Source organism: Haliotis rufescens, unplaced genomic scaffold (genome assembly GCF_023055435.1).
Source record: "Haliotis rufescens isolate VD_foot unplaced genomic scaffold, xgHalRufe1.0.p SCAF_3, whole genome shotgun sequence".
In the NCBI taxonomy this organism is placed as follows: domain Eukaryota; kingdom Metazoa; phylum Mollusca; class Gastropoda; order Lepetellida; family Haliotidae; genus Haliotis; species Haliotis rufescens.
The window spans coordinates 54,878,269-54,895,701 of NW_025964001.1; the positions used below are offsets into that span (position 1 = coordinate 54,878,269).

The following is a 17,433-nucleotide window of genomic DNA, read 5'->3' on the forward strand; positions in this document are numbered from 1 at the left end:
ACACTAAAAAGTATTTTTTTTTTTTTTTACGCATGCATTTTGAATAATCATCCACGATCAGTGTTACATAGATCTACATGTCCCATGCCACTGTGAAATAATTGTGCCACTGTTCTATTCACCTTATCATTACGTAATGTGAACATCAGCAATGAATATCTGTACAATGCTCTTTCCTAGAACGCGGGGTCGGGATCGTGGACCCCGATGACAGTGGTATATGGAGGGATCACTGTCGCACATTCTTATCCCATATGTTCACATTGTTTATACTTTCTGTGTACATCTTCAGGTATTCAAGTATTTGGATGCAGCATATACAAGAACTAAGATTTATGGATGTTAGTTACTTTTTATTAACTTCAGTGTAATCAGCTAGTTATTGTTAATGAAAGGTTCTTGTAAAAACTCTCAAACCTACATATCAATTACGAAAAAACCAACATACCTTTTCTGTGAAGCTAAGGGCAGGCACATGAGTGCTGTTATGGTTTCACTGAAACAAGATGAGAAAAATATATGTAAAATATGTACATAGAAATTAAGTGTAATAAAAACACAAAATAACCAATAAATTTACATAACTATTCTCTTTTTTTTAACTTTTCTTTTCATACACCTTTGTGACATGATTATCTTTTTTATCATGTTAATAGATGACTAACATCATATATACCTCTCGTCCTGCTTCAGGCTACTTTGCCATTGTATAGAAAATTTGCTTTCAATATCTTCGCCTTTATGCTTGGGATCCCATTTTTCTGAAAATATAAAATAAGGTCAAAAATATGGATTCTATGTCTCATCATGGAACAATTAGCAAATCAATAATTTGTCTTTGTCTACATAAGAACTGTAATTCATTATCTGTTTAGTTATATAAGCATGATAATAAATGCATGTCAAAGCAGACAAGTGAAATATATCTTGAATCATTTATCTGCTGTTTTGACATATTGAGACACTAATACTAACAATATCTATGAGAAAGTATCCATGAGGCATTTTACAATTTGATAATAATAATAATAAACACATATACCATTCATAGTTCATGCCATGTTATTTATGTATACATATCCATATTCCCAAATCGGGTAATAAAGTATCATCTCATCTCATCTTATCTTATCTTACATGATGATGAAGCACCTGTTGCTATCAGAGAGCTATCACAAATGTGAATTATTTCCTTCCAGATACTGCAATCAAAATATCTTAAAGAACTATATTTATATCATTTCATGGCATAAATCACTCATAGTAGTTGTAGATAGATCATGATGTATAATGCAAATATATCATCTGATCATATATTCATAAAATAATTGTGAAACAAATAGAATTAAAAACCTACGAGCTAGGACAACAATCTTGTCCTCATGTGCAATGGCAACCATATCATTTGTAGGTGACAGCGACAAGATGCATTCCTGAAACCATTTCTGTTTGCCATTATCAGGTTGATCGGTAGATTCTACCGTTTCAACACTCTCGTTTGCATCCTCATTCCATCCCCAGTCAGCCTCCCAATTCTCATCACCTAGGTCAATAGAGAAACAAGACATACAATAATACGCTTACTCTATGGATAAAATATATAGTGAGGTACATACAGTTGATCTGTCAAAATGAATTCAATGAAAGTGATTCTGCTAGAGACAAATGGCATAATGACACTCTCATGATTTTATCAACTTTTTAAAGTACATTCTGGGACTAGGATGGGTAACTACAGTACTCGTATTTGACATGTTGGATGGTCCCTGAGTAGGACCCGTATACTCCAGTCATACCAAAAGACGTTAAAAGATGGTACTCGTTATTACCCTGTCTGGCGCTCAGCATTAAGGGGCTAAAACAAGGACTGGTCGGCCTGGAGTCCGAGTGGGGTATTCATGTTAAACTGTGGCATGGTGTGTCAGTGGGCTAGCACTATAAATCAGCATCAGTCTGGACTAGTACAAGCAGCAACACACACATACACATGCATGCACATCGCTATATAGAAGTGCAATAATCTTGGACGCATCGTTAAACCCCATTTCACCTCACCTCACCTCACCTATCATCATCCCAAACAAGTTTGAAAAAAAACCTCAGGACATTTTGGATGACAATCAGTCAATGTCCGAGAAAACGAACCGCTCTGAAACACTAAGCATTGCTAAGTGATGTGTCACTTCCATTAGACTACAAGTCCCAATGCAACAGCTGATTTGGGACTATTTTGATTGTCAGCAGGGTCAGTGCTGATATTTGGATGTAAACTTAAGATCAGCAATCTCTGCACAATTCGTACATGATGTAAACGCTTGTAAATGCTACTACACTTGCAGCTTAAACAGGTTTGTTGGAGGCTGTAAGCTGAACAATAAACTAATTGGAAAAACCTGCAAATTTCTGTCTATCTTTGCAAACTCACCTTCGTTTGACTGGGCGATATCTGGAGTCGAATCCCTTGAAGCTGGGAAGAAAAATTTCTTCACAGATGAAATATTCTGAAACCTTGATAACACACACAGCTGACAAGACATGTTTGCAGATCCAAAACAGAACGACTAACACAAAATCTTCTGTTTACTTTCGACAAAGTAATTTCATTGAATCATCAACAAGTCCGCCATATTGCTCGTGACATCACCGGAAGTGAATGTCTGCTATTGAAGACCGACTGGATCTTTGACTGGTCTGCGTTCTGTTTGTATGCGTTACGGCCGGGTTCAGTCTAATAAGGCGTAAACATTATTACTAAATATCCTTCAGCGTTAACTGCCCCAAGCATTATATCTTTTTTCTTTGGATATCACATGACTTCTGTTGATGGATCTAATACGTACACTAACCTAATGATGAAGTGAGATCTTGCCAAGTAAAACGGGGTTCTAAATGTCTTTCAAAGTGTTCATTACAAATAATGAATCTTAATTCGTGCACTGTCTACCGTATTTCCTCTATTAGACGCCCGGCAGTCAATTAATTTCTCGCAGGTCGTTGACCCATCGTGTATTAGAGACCCAGCGTCTATATATTCATGTGTATGTGTGTGTGTGTGTGTGTGTGTGGCTGCTTGTACTAGTCCGGACTGATGCCGATTTATAGTGCTAGCTCACTGAGATACCATGCCGCAGTTTAAGATGAATACCCCACTCAGACACAGTATACTGACTCCGAGCCGACCAGTCCTTGATTTAGCCCCTTAATGCCGATCGCCAGACAGGGTAACGACAAGTACCATCTTTTAACGTCTTGTGGTATGACGCAGTCGGGGATTGAGCCCCGGACCTTCCGCTTTCCGGGCGGACGAGTTCGAGATAATTTTTAAGCGTAGTGTTGACAATTGAGATGACATTCGGGAAATAAACAATGGAACAATAATGAAACTGACCATGTGGTAGAGTAACTAGGAGAGAATATTTCAGTCACGAATTTGAATACACAATCAGCTACTTCTCAAAATCAAACATAAAAAATACATATGAACTCTTAATATCATGGGTTTGTTTCCGACAAGCAAAGGAGAGCCTTTAATCTCTTAGTCCAAACTATATAATCTATAATCTTACAACTGACATTACGTAAATGATGATAAGTGTCGTTCACTTGATTAGTGCTGCCCGGATTAAACACTAACTCTGTGTAGTGCCTAGGGTAACTCAACAGGATTATGGAAGGTGGCGGGACACGCAGTTATGTCAGTCAGTGTCGTAATCGCCCTGTTAAGTAATGCGTGACAGATTTAAGTGAGTGAGTGAGTTTGGTTTTACGCCGCTTTTAACAGTATTCCAGTTATATGTGGGAGGAAAGCCCGAAGTGATGCAGGTCTCAGACGTTTCCCACTTCGGTGAAACCCACGAGCACGGGTATGGTGCTGACAAACCTAGAAACATAATCGGGGCGAACCGGGATTCGAACCCACAATCATAGGTTTCTGGCGTGCCCAAGGGACGCAACTGCACAGCGAATCGCGGGGCCTTAGACGACTGGGCCACCCGTGCCCCCGTGACAGATTTGAACATGTACACTCTATCTCACGCGACTGTGCTTGTCGTAAGAGGCGACTAACGGGATCGGGTGGTCAGGCTCGATGACTCGGTCGATGCATGTCATCGATCTCAATTGTGTGGATTGATGCTCATGATGTCAATCACTGGATTGTCTGGTGTGGCAATAAACAACAAGCAAACAAACAAAGCATAAAGAAACAGATCAGCAAGAAGGGGGGGGGGGGGGGGGGGGGGGGCACAATTGTTGTGTATAGGGATGCCTACTTCTTGCGAAAATGTCTTACCCCCAATTTTACATAAATGTTGGTTAGTTTGTTGGTTAACGCCACACCCATTACACGATCAGCGATCTAACCCACTCAGCCACCGTGGGTTCCACAAAATGAAAGTCCGACAACTGGTAGTCTAGATCACGTACTTTGTGTACCCCTCTGACAAGTGTTATTTGGTACGGCTCCCATGGCCGAAAGCTATGAATTCACAATGCTATTTAGAAAGTGGTCAAATGTAACAAATGTTATATTTGGGATAACACTTTCTTACTAAAAAAAAGGGTTATTTTCGTGTGAACGTGCCCTTTAATCAACGTCGGTCGCGGAGTCCTTGTATGGGTGATCGCGTTCCTGAGAGTTTCTGGGGCGGTCGGGTAGCCTAGTGGTTAAAGCGTTCGCTCGTCACGCCGAAGACCCGGGTTCGATTCCCGACATGGGTACAATGTGTGAAGCCCATTTCTGGTGTCCCCCGCCGTGATATTGCTGGAATATTGCTAAAAGTGGCGTAAAACCATACTCACTCACTCACTGAGAGTTTCTAGGGCTTCGGTCCTGAAGCCCATGCAGCACATGTGGTGTATCCTATGTTAGAATTGTGCCTCTGTTCACCCAGCAGGGAATGTGCCCGGCAGGAAGAGACGACGATGTGGTTATTAACCTTCAAGCGCCCCAGGGAGCTGAGAATAATTGTTTAGTGCACACAGGTAATAAATGTCTAAGCACTTAGAACAGGCTTATGCACGGAGGACATCGCCATATAAATGGATTTTTTAATTTTTTTCAAATATAAGTGCAAGTTCATTAAGTTTCTTGAAAAAAATTTTTTTTGTAAAACGGACAACACAGCGGAGTTCAATGGCAGTAGGAGCATGACAGTTAAAAAAAGCATGGTTTTCATTGGTTCATATGTGTGTTAATATATGTGTGACCTTCCATAGGAGTTCACGTGCATATGTAATAAGCTAAATATGTGTCTGTGGTTTTCATTGGTTAATGTGAGTGACCTATCATCAGAGGTCACTTGCATGTGTAATCAGCCGAATAGTACGCTACATAATCTCACATATGAGAGCTGAATATGTTGGATTAAGTTTTTGTTCTATACTTTAGGTGTTTATTCCAAGTTACCACCTTGTTATTGTAACCAGATATCCACACCATTCTTGGATTCTAAAGTAATGCATTTATTAAAACAGTTAGCCTATATAGCCTTCACCTTCATCGAACACGGCGGGATAACTGGTTGCAGTTATCGTTCGCGTAGTATCGCTGGAAGCACATGCGTCTCTCCGGCTCACCTGCAAATCAAATTTCTAGCGTAGCGTCTAGACACTTTGCCTTCTAAAGAGTTGGATTCGTTTTGTTGGATGTTGTTGTATGCTGTTCTTGTTTGTTACTGTAACTTATTTTGCATACTATTATTCTTTTCAGCAACTGTTTTCTGCGTTTTCTCTCTCGTTCCAGGTCAGGACACTTTACATCTACAACGCAGTAATGGCGGTAAGAATTGTACCAGTATTAACTATATGCAGTGTTAAAGTACAGTTATATGGTTTACTGATATCCTATTCGCATTTCCTCGCAAAGGTTTATGTATTTAACTATGTTCAGACTCATAAGTAATATTATTTCATGTACATTGCGTTACTAGGCAGTCGCGCGTGACAGGTGGCGCCCAAAATTCATGGCGGCTACAAAACGTTTACTATTATTAAAGAACTACATATTTCAGATGTTATTCCAATTTATATGAGGTGTGGGTTCTGATGGAAACACAATTTGCAAACATTTGCTGCGTTTTTTGTCCTATCAGGCAAAAATGGGGTTTATTATGAATACCTATATGAATGTCAAATGTATCATTTTGTTTCATGTCATTAAAATAGGTCATAAGGCCTATGGATATAGGCTAAAGGCCTCCATAAACCTAAGCTTGTCATACCAAGCGACTTAGTGGACCCGGAAATCCATAAGGGTGTCATGATACACCTACTTCATGATACAATACTAATTGCCATGTTTGATTCACTACATGATACAAATCGCATTATATTTTGTGTGAATTCTTCATGTTCCATACCACCCAACAGACAACAAAATGTCATTGATGTCAAATGGTTTGTGTTTGTATGATTGGTTAATTTATTCCTACAGTATCATAGTATAACTGACATTAAATGAAAATATAGGTTGGTGTATCATATGGGTCATATTGTCCTGTAGCAATTTGAAATACATCGCTGAAATGTGACAGCCATAGTGATCATGGTTAGTTATTTGGTTTATTTGGTATCATCAATACCCCAAGGCATGGGTCTAGTATTGTCAGTCACTGTATTGTCTTGTCCGGACCTAGCTGCAGTGGGGCGGTCAGGTAGCCTAGAGGTTAAAGCGTTAGCTCGTCACGCCGAAGACCCGAGTTCTATTCCCGACATGGGTACAATGTGTGAAGCCCATTTCTGGTGTCCCCAGACATGATATTGCTGGAATATTGCTAAAAGTGGCGTAAAACCTCACCCCCTCACTCACTCACCTAACTGCAGTAAACGTATCTGTGCTGCCAGAGCAAGATAATTGTGTTTAGATTTCCACAAACCTATCTTCCTGTGCCATACCTTATTAATTTTCTAAATTTGTTTCAGAGTGGCATTGTCTCTGTTAGCGGACATCCTACGACACGGCCAGAGCTTGGTGGACCAAGTACTCTTTCAACTGTTTTGATTGGACCATCTTGAGGTAAAGTAACGTTTTCCTTGTTTATTTGCATCTAACGTAAAACATTTTGCACAATTATTTCTATATTTTTAACCTGTATTACATTAAAAAAATAAATCCCAAAGTACCTGTTAACAAAAAAAACCATTCAGATTTAACATGTCATTAAGTTATAGTGGCCTTAGACTGCTGTTGTATCTTTTAAATTGTAATGACAACTCAAACTGCTATGGTTGAACATTGCGGGGCGGTTTTTTTCATTAAAAAAACATCAGTTAATATTCCGTGTCTCGAACACAAACCTCAGCAGTGAAATATTGCAATACTAGGATAAACCTGATAAAATAGAGTGCAGAGTTACTTCTCTTTACATCATGTTACATGAGCACTGATCTATTGCACATCTCCTGTTTGGATCATGGTGGCAGATTCTGAGGAGTTTGTGTGCTTGTTTTGCCATTTGCAAACTTGGCCAATGCAAATGTGAAATTTGCAGGAAAATCACTGGAGATAATGATTTAATATTTATATATTTACTGTATGCTAGGCATTGTTTTAGATAATGAGATTAATATTACTGTGTGTAATTGTCTCTTAAAAAAATAAGCCTGAAATAGCAATCAGCTGTACATCCCACATTTTCTTCCTTATCTATCGGTTATTCACTTTAAAAAATACCCAAAATCATAACTGAGAAGAATTTGTAATGCTGTGATAGAAATACATTGTGTCTCTAACTCCTCATGTTCATTTTAAGGGGTCAGTAGAGTTAATGTAAATAATGGTGAGTTTAGTGCGATCTGCTGATCAGTTCACACCATCTTTCCTAGGCAAGGGAGTTAACTTACTTTAAAAGTCCAGCTTCCACCCTTGCCAAACTAGGCTGGAAATTCTAAGTTATGTTTTGGCTGGACTACGAGTCTATGCATAGTCCAATCAAAATTGCATTACAAAATCGACATGTGGTTTGTAAACTGCTGTTAAGATTGCTGTTTGGGAGGGACATAGAAGGGCCATAACTCTTAAAGGCAAATTCTAGCCTAGTTTGGCAAGAATGGAAACTGGGCTTTTATAGTCTGTTAACTCAAAAAGATGAGTTCAATCACGATTTTGCCGAAATTAATATAAACAATATTTAATGATATCTTCGATTAAGTTAATATAATAGATTACAAACAAACTACTGTCACAAGCCTAATTATAAACATAATGCTGAGTGTTGCGTTGAGACAAAAACATGACATGATTCAATTCTATATACATATGATTATTTTTCAATTTGCAGATCCTGTATTGGAGACTCTAAATAAATGTAACAGAGCCATGCTTTTCTCTGCTATGATGGATTCAGACCTTTTTAACAGCGGCTTTGTCTCCAAAACCCGTAGACAACTCCCTGAAATGGAAAGAAAAGTCTTAGACCTAGCTGCGGCCACAGATATTGTACAAGGCATTTTCTACTCCATTGCCTTTACACAGGGAAGTCAGATGTTTGTGTCCTATTTTAAAAGTGGGTGCTTCTCTGGAATCAGGCCATCCATTTCCAATGTTCTTCAGGAATCGGATTCAACAGTCACTCAACTTTTACCATATAGGTGATGTTGTTAAGTATTAGTAATGTCTGTCCTTTAATACAGTTATCATAGTATGGATTCATACCAATTTCATGAAGTCAGAAAATTATTATTATCTATCTGTATAGCATTTAGCAGTCTGCAACTTTAGCCACTAGTTGGAAGCCCAAGGCTAGTAAAATTCTGTTTGGTCTATTAAACGCAGTTAAGAATAGTCCATATAACAACACTACCCCATTCATTCTACTGAAAATGATCCTAAGAGCCGAGTTCAGACTAGTACCAGTAGTAGTCTTGGCAGATTTTGGAGACTGATTATGTGTTACTTTACTAGCCTATATAGCATGAGTGGTGCAGCCCTGAATATAGTACATTTATGAATTATGCACATTATATCTTTTTTGTCCTAAGAATACTCACCCACAAAGACTTGAACAAGAAAGTTCTACAGCAGCAAAAGGCAGCACTCTCTCGAAGCAAAAGCCATGTGAAACAGAATGGGCATACTGATGGTAATGTATATAGATAAATATATTGTGCTGTAAAAGGTAGCTCAAAATGGGCCATTGTTTGACAGTTTCCTTCCTACATGCCATGGTTGGTTATCAACAATCTGAAATTGCAGTTCAAGCATTTTAAATGGCATGTTGACAATCTTTGATATACTGGAAGCATTTTATTAAGCATTGTAATTTGGTACAAATTCTCAATTTGAATTTAATTCTGGTTCCTTTGTCAGCCAGTGTTCCATGTATGAATCAATTTGTATTTTATTGGACATATATGTGCAGTAATGATATAAGTTGTTTGGAAACCTCTGTTACCTTTGTTGCATTTTCTTGTTCACCGAGTAAAACCTTTTTGATCAGTATATTTTGAGTCTACGAGCCCAAACTTGGTTCTTAGCATCATATTCAGTATATTTTAGTGTTATCATATGGCATTACTAGACCAAAGAGACTTTTAATAAACCTGGGCTTCCCACTAGTGGCTAAAGTCTCAGACTGATTGTTCCTAAAATTAACCATATGGCTGCCACTAATCTTAAAGTCCATAGATAATTGAAAATCCTAAAACACAACCTGTTTTTTTTTAATCCAAAAGTAGTTAATTGCAATCATTGTCTTTTCGTTTGTTAAATGCTGCATTCACCAATATTACAACTACCAGTTTATAATGGCAGCTGTAAATAATAAACAAAATTGAAATCCTCAGTGGCTGATAAATCTGAAATATATCTACTAGCCACAGGACAAGGCATGTCTACATTCACTTGTGCTGATATTATGTTTATATTTGTCCACAAAAATTCTGAAAACCTTCATTGAAGGAAATAAATGATTTTGGCTCAGTAAATGCATCTGCCACTGAATAAGTACTTGGAGCATATTTGGTTGTCCAAGTATAGAATTCTACATACCACTGCTCGAGTCCTGTAGTCCTTTGCAGTACTGCCCATTAGTTAAGGTATTATACGTACCAGTAGAAATTTACCCTTTTTAAAGGTTCTGCTGTATGTTATCATTATAAGGACAAGTGTACTAAAACTGTTAGTTTCTATTGCTGGTATGGCACTCCAATGTGTCAAGCCCTGAGTAATCTGTGGAGTAGCTGTATTGAACTCAAAGTATGTTGACATTCATCATGTTCATCTCTTATTATGCACATACCACTACCTTAACAGCAGTTGTTATGATTGCATACTTTTGATTTTCTTTGTAAGTATGTTTATTTTCATTGTGATCATAGTCATAGTTGCTCACATTTAATGATATACCCAGTAGTTTGCTTTTGGCAGTTACATCTTATATTAGTCTAATTTCCATACGTTTCATGACTATGTTATGTTTTATTTCTGTTATCTAAAGACCACAGTGGACAATACATTTTCTACGAAATGTTATTCTCATTTGGGGCCATCTATGTCAAATAATTTATATGAATTTATACATGAGAGGACAAGTATTGAAAAAGTAATTATTGTATATACCAACTTAGTTTGGAAAAATAGCAATAACATTATTGTAATGTTTGATTAGGTTTGTTTAAGGCATCATCAGGTTTTTTCATTGTTTGTAATTTTCATGGGTTTCTTTCAGCCTTGTGTTTCTTTAAGTATAAACATAATAAAGTATAGTTGGCCATGAATATAAGAAGAACAAATTAGACTTTTTAAAAACTTTTGTAGTTAATCAGCATGATCAGAGCAATGTTGTTGTTTTTCAGGACCCAAGAGACAATGCTACAGCCAGTATTTCAACAGCAGATGGAGTATATTCAAAGTAGTGTTTGATAAGTTGTCCATTCTTGCACAGTCTGAAGACATATCCAACAAGCTTCAGGTATCATCTGTGATTTTCAACTGTGTCAAGAAGAATGCAGATGAAAATCACATCCATGATAGGTAAACTTTATGTACACGTTCCATAGTTACAGTATAAATGTTTTTATCTTGGCAGTGCCATTATCACTCTCATTTCACAAATGCTAAACTTTGATAGGCCATCATTATCGGCCGACCTGTTATGGGCTATGGAACAGAATAATAACAGAAGAGAATGTTTGGAAATAAAAGGCCAGGTGTGGAAGGCGGCGACTGGCGCTAGACCGAGCAAAGGGAGATAACTCAGAGCAGCGAAACCATGTGCTCTCCACTGTACAGCAGACGAGCTATATGCATTTGTGTCCACCCATGGAAACACGAGGGCTGGAATGGGCTCCCACTGTACAAGCAGGCAACCGAGCATACGAGCGAAACCTTATCAGGCCAGAGCCCGTCCAAACCTTGCCACACCTAACGGTATTTATTGATATAAAGCGATAATCAGCAACAACAACATGAACAACATTCATAAGGTTTTTACATTTTGCTGCTATGTACATGAAGGTGTGACAAGAGCGAGGGAAGGGAGGGTGGGTATTTTTTATGAAGGTGTATACTGGTGTACTGAAGCGGTTAAAGATGGCGATGTGAGTGTTTTTGAAATGACGTAATAAATATGACGTCACTTGAGAAACAAACAAAGACGATAACAAGGAGAAGAATTTGTTTGGCAACAAGGCCACGTGTTATGGTTGTGGTTATTTCGTATCACAAATTGGAGGGTGATAATTATTGCGGAGTCACCGAATGTATCATTATATTATGATTATAACTTAGAGTGATTATGTAAACTTGAATATGCTTGTGTATGAACAGATGAGTATGCGCCTATGTGTCCATGTGGCCGAAAGGGAATACATGATGTACATGTACATAGACTACTTGGATATGCCTGGAATTACATTAAGATTAGATGTATAAGTTAAGGTAGATTTATCAGGCGGGCCAATAACACCATTTAGCTAAATATTGCTAAATGACATTATGCATCCTCCTCCTGTTATGAATGTAACCAAATAGTCAATAAACAAAAGTCAGTGTTTGTTTTTAGCTACCTGACTGATATTATCAAGTTTCATTTACCACAAAGTTTGCTTATTTACGAACCGTCCCAATCTTGCTCACTCACTACTCCCTTCTTGGGGTGAAACTGCACATTGGTGCATCGATGCATCGTGATTTTTTTGTATCAATACAAGACGATATCGATGATGACATCCAGCATTTTTGTCAGTCAACTATCGCGAAATGTGTTGTAATTAGGGTTTCAAGTTCACTAATTAAACTAACCGCTGCAAAACATGTCTACAGCTATCTTTACCTTTTTATAGTCAAGACGTTTCCACATGATTTGACGTAAATATGCACATTGCAATACGTATTGTATCATGATCTTGCTGTTGTGTGTCACTGTACTCCCTTCACCTATGATAGTAACACATTTATTTGACTATTTTAACAGGCCTCTACACATATTTGGGCTTCATGACACTGATACACTTTTGCAAGTTCTAAAGGATCACAGAATCCATGGAAACCACGTTGTAGATGACCCTGTGGACTTCAGCAGCTTGAAAAAAGAAATAAAACCAAAAAGTGTTGAAGAAGAGTTCCACATTTTGTCATCAGTATCAAACTATCACTGGGACAATGACCAAAAAGCGAGCTACATGCAGTACTTTTCTACATACAATGAAGACACAAGGAAGTACCCTACCTCTTTAAGAAATAAAATCATATTTCACTTCTGAATTGGATGTCAAGAAAAGTATAGACAAAGTGTGAAGATGCTTTCTGCTCAACATGCTCAGGGAAACAGTGAAAACTGCACTCACTCATCATCGCTGTTTGACAACTTCTCAACACGTCTCATTGAAGGTGGCACTATTCTCTGGCAGTCTCATTCCTTTACAAAGGATGTGTTGATTATGAGTGACTATTGTCCTGAAAGTGGAAAGTTCAAGCCCCAGTCATACTGCAAAGTGACAATGCTTCATGAGGAGGAGGATACAACACATGTCCAGTGTTCTTGTTCTGTTTACAAGATGTCATGTTAATGAAAGTTACATTGAAAATGACAGCACAGAAGAAACATCTAGACACATCAGGTGTTACATGCATGCATGCCCGATTTGTGAAAGAGTATTTACTGCAAGATTATCACAATCTCTTCAATTCAGAATTTCAACCTGAATCTGACAAAGATAAAAAGTTAAGGGATTCAATGTTAGTGCAAAATCAGGAAATAGTGCTGGTTGCAGAATCTCCTCGTGTAACCAAATATACAGTCAAAGGAAGAAATGAAAGTGTTGAATTTGTACATGTCAACAATAATACCTGGACTATTTCATGTCAATCAGGACTTTGTTCTGTTGGAAAATCTAAAACTGTAAAGAACTTAGAGGGATCCCAAAGGATCTGTCCACATTTATTGTCAATGAAAGAAAACCAACAACTCTGGATTCCTTCACATCAACTGAGAGCACTTCTACCCCGGTACATTCACTGAAAAGGTATGTTAAACCATGCAACAAAACCTTTGTTTGTATCTTATAATGAAAAGTACATGTAGGTATCAGGTCATGAGTTTTCCGCCTGTCCTGGCTTTGTTATCAGCAAAATCTGAATCAAAGTCACTTTAAGATGTAATACCTATACATAGGGGTGGCTACTGGGTGTTATTTTCACTATTGTAGTTGTATTGTAATAGTAGCCCACACTATCATGACTATTGCAATAGTATTGTGATAGCAGTAAACCAACTTTAATGCTATAACTAATTGAAACTACCATATTCGACGTGATAAGCGCCCACGCCGATATTTTCTAAGATATTGGCTAGTGAACAATCCCAATTAGCACCCCTTCTGATTGATCAATGTACACAAGACTTATTTATTCACATATAATATGCACTCGTGTGTTATATGCACCGTAAATAATGGGGAATTAAATTCTGGAAAAATATATCTGTCGTACATAAACATTTCACGCTGTCAGCATGGTCAGCGTAAACCACGAAATTTATCTTTCAACTCTTCTTTTTTTTTCACCAAAATAATGTTCTAATAAGAGCCCCCTATTTCTAATTTTGAGAGTGCCTAGGGTGCTTATTACGTCGAATACGGTATTAATTTTTATGCATACTATTAACATTACCAAGGTTTCCTGTCGATATAGGGCAAATAATTGCAATAGTTTTATAGTTTGATATACCAGTACCGGTATTGTAAAATTACTATCGTAATTGGCTCATTATTTACTGATTGATAGATTTTTGTGGTTTGTTGTTAAATTCACATCTGATGCATCCATTCTTCTTAGTATTAATAAACATAATATGTCAAATACTGATAAATACTGTTCAGGAACATATGGTTGAAAAAAGGCACATTTCTTTTCACTCAGTCAAAATTGCTGATTTTATCCTTGGAATTGTTTCCTTTTAACATGTTCATAAAACTTTAGATCAGGTTTATATTTCTACACTTTTTGTTATTGCTAATGTTTGCACTTTCATCACCAGTCAAACTTCAATGTCGACACTGGCTTCTGGGACTTTGGATCACTGAGTAAACATATTCCAACTCCTCAGAGTTGCCCAAAATATAGGGAGTAAGTAGTATCTTTATCTTTAATCGCTCTGCTGTGTGAACTATTTGTGTATAGATTTCATATAGTCTGACAACAAAACACTGCAATGGAACTATCTAAATTCAAATGTAAGCTATTGAAGTCAATGCTTATTACTCATGTTTCCTAACATTAAAACATGTTAAGTGCACATTGTTTCCTCCACTGCTCTTTGTTAAAATGTTCCGTATAATATTGTATTTTAAGGGATTAATTAGGACATATCTTGTTGTATTTCAGAAATATCCACTTGCATGAAAAATGGTGCTTTCAGCACCAAACAGATGAATCTGGTTTTGTCAGTATTATCTTGCTTTGTCCTACACTACCAGAAAACTGTTCATGTGGGGTATGTATGAATTACCAAGCACAGTATGTCCAGTTTGCTTTGTCGCTGATAGCCATAGGGACTGGAGGGATTTATCCACACCTGCTCATATTGACTTGAATGCCATATATGTATAATGTTATGATGGATCATAAATTAAGTAATTTTAGAAAAATGCTAATTTTTAACCAAACGATTAAATAAATCCTAATTTGCCTGCCAGAGGCACATGGTTAAGAATCAGCTTAAAAAACTACCCGACAGTTGCAGGTCATTTTGACTTTTTGTAACCTTATCAAACAGAACTTTGTTACCAAAAAGTCACTCTGACAGCCTTTGCTTTCAGTTCATGTCTGATGTTGTCCAATCACAAGATGTTGGCATACCGTATTCGACGTAATAAGCGCCCGGGGCGCTCTCAAAATTAGAAATAGGGGGCTCTTATTAGAATATTATTTTGATGGAAAAAAACATAGTTGAAAGATAAATTTCGTTGTTTATGCTGACAGCCTGAAATGATTATGTACGACAGATATATTTTTCCAGATTTTAATTGCCCATAAATAAGGGTGCATATAACATGTGTGTGCGTATTATACTGAATAAATAAGTCTTGTGTACATTGATCAATCGGAAGGGATGCAAATTGGGCTTGTTCACTAGCCAATATATCAGCAAATATCGCCGTGGGCGCTTATTAGAGCGGGGCGCTTATTACGTCGAATACGGTATATATATTTTAGATCCATTTACAAGATTAAGGATGACTGGAAGAATGTATACTGTAGGGGTCAGATAATGCTCAAAATGTACTCAGGACAATCCATGAATTTACAGGTCCAATTCATATGTTACCACTGGTCCTTGTTGCTTTTTCAATCATGCACCAAGCTTTAATCTTTTTTCAGTGCACCTTCCATGATGTACAAACACCAGATGGCATTAACCTACTACAGCAGCACAGCACGAAAACAACTTTACACCCGACTAGCCCCTATTATGGCAACTGTTTGCTGTGTCATACAGAGGAAGAGGACAGTATTCATTTTTGGAGGAAGAAACCACCATTGTTGATGAACTGTCATGACTTTTTGTATAGAATTACAAGCTTTTCAAGTGACAGTGTCACATTCACTGGTTACTGCAAAGAAATGGATCGTATGTACAAGTCAAGACACAATGAATCCAGTTTTATGTCTCAGAGTACATTTAACAACTGTTTTTTTCTCCTGGGCAGCTAATATGAAGATTGACTTCAGGAAGATTGGAGATCCATTCTGTAAATCTTCCGAAGTACTTGCATGTGATGGAACCAGTCAGTTTTAGAGATGTCAAACTTATTCGGCCCGAAATACATAATCTTTTGCAGAGTTCTTACACATCACAATTTGCAGCTGAAATACATGTACATTATTTCATAGTGTACCTTGCAGACTATGCAAAGAACTTGCTTACACATTTACCTGCTTACCAGGATGCACATAGCATCCCTAAATCTTACAATCCAGAAAGTGGCGTGGCATATCGTTTTACCAAAAGTGGAGAACAGGTTAGAAAACTCCCTATCTACAACATAAACAAGATCAGCAAAACTAAAATTTATGATGACCTACCAGCAGCAGATGAAAGATGTAACAAAGACTTCCCTAGAGTCAGCACAAGTGGACACAGTAGTTTGTTTTTCTGGTTTTTACCCATTCATGGTCATTGTCTTGGGTTCCACATAATTCCTGAAAGCGAAGGCAGAAAAGATCCATTTGCTTCCATGTTCAGGTACCTGCCTGAACCACTGACACATGTACTTTATGACTTTGCTTGTTCACTTTCTGAATACTGCTTGAATAGAGAACCTTCATTCTTTAAAGACACTTGATTCTTCCATGATTATTTCCATGGTTGTACGCATGTATGTGGCGACGCTTTCAAGTCTTCAGTGTTTGAAAATGTGGGTGTCAACACGGAAATCTGTGAGCAGTTCAATTCGTTCCTTACAAAATATCAAAGCAACTTCAACTCATTTGAGCCAGAGCAAGTTTTGTTTTCTTCTCCTTCTGGAGCAATCAAAATGGAATTAGAGAAAAACCGAAATGTTTTATCAACGATTGCAAGTTGCTTTAGATGGTTCAAAGTAAAATGTGATGAATAGTACTCACTAACATCAATGTTGCATGATACCGGTGATGTAGGACTGGTTTTAGGACTGTATATTAACGTCGTTCAAGCCCAACTAGGTTACTCAGTGCATGAGAGGTTTTTCTAGGTACTCAGATGTTTCAAATCAAACTGACACTTTGTTCTGTAATACTCTGCTGTAGATATATGATATTTTTCCAGTTATATCTATGTTGTCATACTGCTTTCCTCAAACTTTTTACATTTATGGTTTATTTTGTTGTAGTTTGAACAGTGAAATGAGTCATACATAGATTTGTTTATTTGCTTTAATGTTAGTCTTAATAAAAAGATAAAACTTACAAAATGTGTTTATTTATTTTGTTGAGAACACATATTACCTATCTGT

At 37.4% G+C, this 17,433-nt stretch overlaps 2 protein-coding genes across 4 annotated transcripts in view; one reads left to right on the plus strand and one right to left on the minus strand.

Annotated features, from left to right (window-relative positions):
* Positions 1-2,634, minus strand: part of LOC124148756 (rab3 GTPase-activating protein non-catalytic subunit-like) — a 46,552-nt gene extending 43,918 nt beyond the window's left edge. For both annotated transcript variants that reach the window (XM_046520043.2, XM_046520044.2), the window contains exons 1-4: positions 2,426-2,634; positions 1,358-1,543; positions 677-761; positions 449-496 (exon numbers count right to left, since the gene is read on the minus strand). In XM_046520043.2, the coding sequence (XP_046375999.2) occupies positions 449-496; positions 677-761; positions 1,358-1,543; positions 2,426-2,537 (431 nt within the window). In that variant the 5' untranslated portion in view covers positions 2,538-2,634. The remainder of the gene's footprint in view (positions 1-448; positions 497-676; positions 762-1,357; positions 1,544-2,425) is intronic.
* Positions 2,635-5,184: 2,550 nt separating this feature from the next.
* Positions 5,185-17,386, plus strand: LOC125371679. 2 transcript variants are annotated; one of them, XR_007223177.1, is made up of 9 exons: positions 5,185-5,779; positions 6,922-7,015; positions 8,280-8,589; positions 8,980-9,080; positions 10,795-10,972; positions 12,414-13,464; positions 14,478-14,566; positions 14,825-14,933; positions 15,821-17,386. XR_007223177.1 is itself a non-coding variant. In XM_048403090.1 (7 exons), exons 3-6 carry the CDS (start codon positions 8,318-8,320, stop codon positions 12,700-12,702), a joined length of 840 nt encoding a protein of 279 aa, XP_048259047.1. In that variant the 5' UTR covers positions 5,185-5,779; positions 6,922-7,015; positions 8,280-8,317; the 3' UTR covers positions 12,703-13,464; positions 15,821-17,386. The 2 variants fall into 2 exon arrangements, 1 of the variants encoding a protein (XP_048259047.1); XM_048403090.1 differs by lacking the exons at positions 14,478-14,566; positions 14,825-14,933.
* The last annotated feature ends 47 nt before the right edge of the window (positions 17,387-17,433 follow it).